Source organism: Micromys minutus (genome assembly GCF_963924665.1).
Source record: "Micromys minutus genome assembly, chromosome: 5".
Lineage (NCBI taxonomy): Eukaryota > Metazoa > Chordata > Mammalia > Rodentia > Muridae > Micromys > Micromys minutus.
The window spans coordinates 79,106,836-79,111,148 of record NC_137974.1 but is presented as its reverse complement, the minus strand read 5'-3'; the positions used below and the strand labels follow the sequence as shown (position 1 = coordinate 79,111,148).

Here is a 4,313-nt window from a genome sequence, read left to right as displayed (position 1 = left end):
CAAGTCCAGCTTTCTATTTCCTCTACCCAGACATTGGCTGTTCCACCTTTTATTAACCAATCAGATAATTGGGGAGCATTCTGTACACCACAATAATACAGGAGAATCTTTGATATTCACAACAAAGCTGGTTCAAGACTCTACCAAGATCTCTGGGTATGGACATCAGCATCTGAATACACAGAGCACAAAACAACCCCCAACATGTTACAGTGGTATTAAAAAATAAGTATGGGTTTATCTCTTTACCGGTCACGAGGTCTCACTCCTCAGGCCCAGTTTTAGTTTGGAGCCGCATGCACCTCTGCCGCCTGGACTGAGCCGCCACCCGGATCTCACTCCTTTCACACAACTCCCTTTCCTTGGCAGTTTTCTACTGCCTGTTCTCCGCCTCTGTCCTGGGGTGTTTCTGTACCCCAAAATCCCACATAAATACAAATTTACAGCCTGATAGCTTTTCATACAGGTTTATATATTCAACTCTCAATCCACGAACCCTCTACACAACAAGATTGCATCAAATAGACAAAGATACAAACTTCCCTTCTATGTGACATATTAGACCTATAAAATTCTTAATTTTCATAGCTATTTAACACCAAGCAATCCCATCCGGGTCTAGCTGGTCTTTGCGAATCTCCATGTTGCAATGGCCTCCACCCTTGTCCTCTGACCTATCAGACCTCTCTTCTCTCTACCTCCCTTACTCTGCCCAGTCACTGGCTTTCCTTTATTTTACTAATTAAAATGGGAAAATTCAGATGAAGTCATCTCAAGAGTATGTAACCAGGCAGCCCTTCTTGGGGAAATGGAATTAACATTAAAATACAAACAGCTTCAGGACGATCTACACCAACACTGAAATGCAAGTGTTCTTTGCTTATTTTTTGACTTGAGACATAATTGAATCCACGTGATTGGCTGCTCTAAGCTCCAGCTGCAGTGACTTCACCATGATAGACTATATATACTTTAGACCATAAGTCAAAATAAAATCTTTCTTCATTATGAAAACAAGATTTTAAATGCATATAAAAACAAATAATCCTAGAATGTTCCCATGACTTTAGAGTCAGTAGAATTATCACAGGACACAAGAAGTTTAATACATCAAAACAATAAACTGCACTCTTATCCAATTAAAAAAATAATCTCTCAGACTCTTCCCACCCTACCCAGGATGCTCCACATTGCCTGCGTCATGACGTCATGACAGAACGTGTTTGCTCGTGATTCAGTTGTCCATGCTGTATAAGAGAACGCTGTCAGAAGGCTGCTTCATTTCTCTAAGAAGCTGGAAAAGACAGTCTAGCATTCTTGGAGACTCCAGAATTTGGAAGTCCAATAAACGGGATCGCATTAACGGACAATCAGGAAAGGTGCCTTCCCTGGGGCCAAGGGACACAGCGAAGACTCCCAGAGGTCTAGCAGACCCAGAGCAGCTTGAGCAACAGCCATGGCGGCTCTAGGCTCCAGCAGCCAGAATGTCACCGAGTATGTCGTCCGAGTCCCCAAGAACACAGACAAAAGATACAATATAATGGCCTTTAATGCAGCCGATAAAGTCAACTTTGCTACCTGGAACCAGGCACGGCTGGAGCGAGATCTGAGCAACATGAAGCTCTACCAGGAAGAGAAGATGCCAGAGTCTGGTGCAGGCAGTGAATTCAACCGCAAGCTGAGGGAGGAGGCGCGCCGAAAGAAGAAAGGTATCGTCCTAAAGGAGTTTCGGCCTGAGGACCAGCCCTGGCTACTCCATGTCAATGGCAAATCAGGGAGGAAGTTCAAAGGCATGAAGAAAGGTGGGGTAACAGAGAACGCGGCCTACTACATCTTCACACAATGTGCAGATGGCGCCTTCGAGGCCTTCCCTGTACAGAACTGGTACAATTTCACACCACAGGCCCGACACCGCACACTCACTGCTGAGGAAGCAGAGGAGGAATGGGAGAGGAGGAACAAGGTTCTGAACCATTTCCCCATCATGCAGCGGTGGCGACTCAAGAACCAGGACCAAGATGAAGATGAGGAGGAGGAGCAGAAGCTCAGACGCAAGAAGCCTAGTGAGCTGCAAATTCATGACTTGGAGGATGACCTGGGAATGTCATCTGATGCCAGTGGAGAAGAGGGCAGCGGAGCCTTCGAGGCTAAGGAAAAGACCTCAGTGACCAAGGCTGACAGGAAGAAGAAAAAGAAGGGCTCAGATGATGAGGCCTTTGAGGACAGTGACGATGGGGACTTTGAGGGCCAGGAGGTAGACTATATGTCTGATGGCTCCAGCAGCTCTTCGGATGAGACAGAGGCCAAGCCCAAAGTGCCCCAGCAGGAAGATGGCCCCAAGGGTATAGAAGAGCAGAGTGAAAGCAGTGAAGAGAGTGAGGAGGAGAAGCCCCCTGAGGAGGCCAAGGAGAAGGAAGAGAAGGCCCCTATCCCACAGGAGAAGAAACGCAAGAAAGACAGCAGTGATGACTCAGACAGCTCAGAAGAGAGCGACATTGACCATGAGGCCTCCTCTACACTCTTCATGGCGAAGAAGAAGACACCCTCCAAGAGAGAGTGGAAGCCATCAGGGGGAAAGTCAAATGGCACTAGTCGGCCCGGAACTCCCAGTACAGAAGCAGTATGCACCTCTTCTATCCTGTGGGCCCCAGCCAGCAAGCTGGAGCAGGGGGAGCAAGGAAATGAGACCCCAGCAGCCAAGCACCTTCGGATGGATATGGGTCCCCAGAGCCTCTCTGGGAAGTCCATTCCCAGCGGCGCTGATGTCCAGGTGACAGAGGATGCTGTGCGCCGCTACCTGAACCGCAAGCCCATGACCACAAAGGACCTGCTAAGGAAGTGCCAGACCAAGAAGACAGGGCTGAGCAAAGAGCAGACAGTGAATGTGCTGGTGCAGATACTCAAGCGCCTCAACCCTGAGAGCAGAATGATTGGTGGCAAGATGTACTTCTCCCTCAAAGAGTGATGCCAAGGAAGAAAGGAGCATCCCCCACCCCAGATCTCTCCTTGCCAACAGATACCATGCGGTAAATGAAGGGGATGCTCTGTGAAATATGTAACATGTACTCTATAAACTAAATAGATGAGGAGACTGATCTTGGTTCAGGCCCCCAGTTTTGCACCTTTTTTCTTTTGCTGTAAAGAACATTGTCAAATAATGGTGTGTTTGGAACAAGGTACACTGAGTACAAAACTCTGGTAGTGTCAATAGACTTTGTTTTGATCATGTACTATGACTAAGTAAGAGAATGTCTTTGATTTTTAGGAAATTCTCATAGAAATAATACAGATAAAAGAATAAAATTGTAAGACTCGAATAGAGCCCTAATTTGGAGTTTGCCCAGCTGGCTGTCTGACTTAATTCAAGGATTACAGTTAAGTGATTGGATGGATCTCAGAAGAGACTTTGAACCTTGGACTTTTAACATTGTTGATACTGCTACAGACTATGGGGACTTTGGAAGTTGGACTAAATGTACTTTTTATCATGCTATGTTTAAGTGTGGCCCCCATAGACTCATGTGTTTGAAAAAGCCTCTGGGAACCAGGGAGTGGAGTGTGATGGTTTATATATGCTTGGCCCAGGGAGTGGCAATATTAGCTGTGACCTTCAAGGAAGCATGTCACTCAGGGGCTGGGCTTGGAGACACTTCTAGCTGCCTGAAGATGTTCAGTCTGTTCCTGGCTTCCTTTGGATAAAGATGTAGAACTCTCAGCTCCTTCTGAACCATGCCTGCCTGGATGCTGCCATGGTCCTGCCTTAATACTGACTGGTCTAAACCTCTGAACCTGTAAGCCAGCCCCAATTAAATGCTGTCTTCTATAAAGACTTGCATTGGTCATGGTGTCTGTTCACAGCAATAAACCCCTAACTAAGACACCAGGTAAGATTGAATCACTCCTTTCTGGATGATGTGGGAGTGCAAAAGCCCTTAAGGTCCCTCATAATCTCTATAAAAACTAATCATATCGTTTAGTTTCCAGTAGTCTGGAGAAAATGTTGAGCTGTACAGGAAGCATTGGTGGCACACATCTGTAATCTCAGAGCATGGAGGCTATTGCTACAAGTTCAAAGCCAGCCTGGGCCACATAGCAAAACCTCTTATCAAAAAGCAAACAAAGAGAATTACTTGGAGTAGTACAGAGGAAGACAGGAACAAGGAGATGTAGATGGTCCTACAGCAGTTCGTATTTTGATGTTAATTGGACTTCCCCAAGAGGTGCTGCCTACTCAGGACTTCAGCAGAACCTTTCCATTTTAATTAGTAAAATAAAGGTGAGAGCTTGTGATTGGGCAGGGGAAGGGAGGTGGA

The 4,313-nt window shown here is 46.3% G+C and overlaps 1 protein-coding gene across 2 annotated transcripts; it reads left to right on the top strand.

The window, feature by feature from the left end:
* Positions 1-1,456: 1,456 nt before the first annotated feature.
* Positions 1,457-2,965, top strand: LOC308420570 (general transcription factor IIF subunit 1-like; the record flags this gene model as incomplete). 2 transcript variants are annotated; one of them, XM_080916661.1, is made up of 2 exons in its annotated part: positions 1,457-1,782; positions 1,954-2,965. In XM_080916661.1, 2 exons carry the CDS (start codon positions 1,457-1,459, stop codon positions 2,963-2,965), a joined length of 1,338 nt encoding a protein of 445 aa, XP_080772787.1. The 2 variants fall into 2 exon arrangements, with proteins under 2 accessions (XP_080772787.1, XP_080772786.1); XM_080916660.1 differs by having other exon boundaries at positions 1,457-2,965.
* Positions 2,966-4,313: the final 1,348 nt, after the last annotated feature.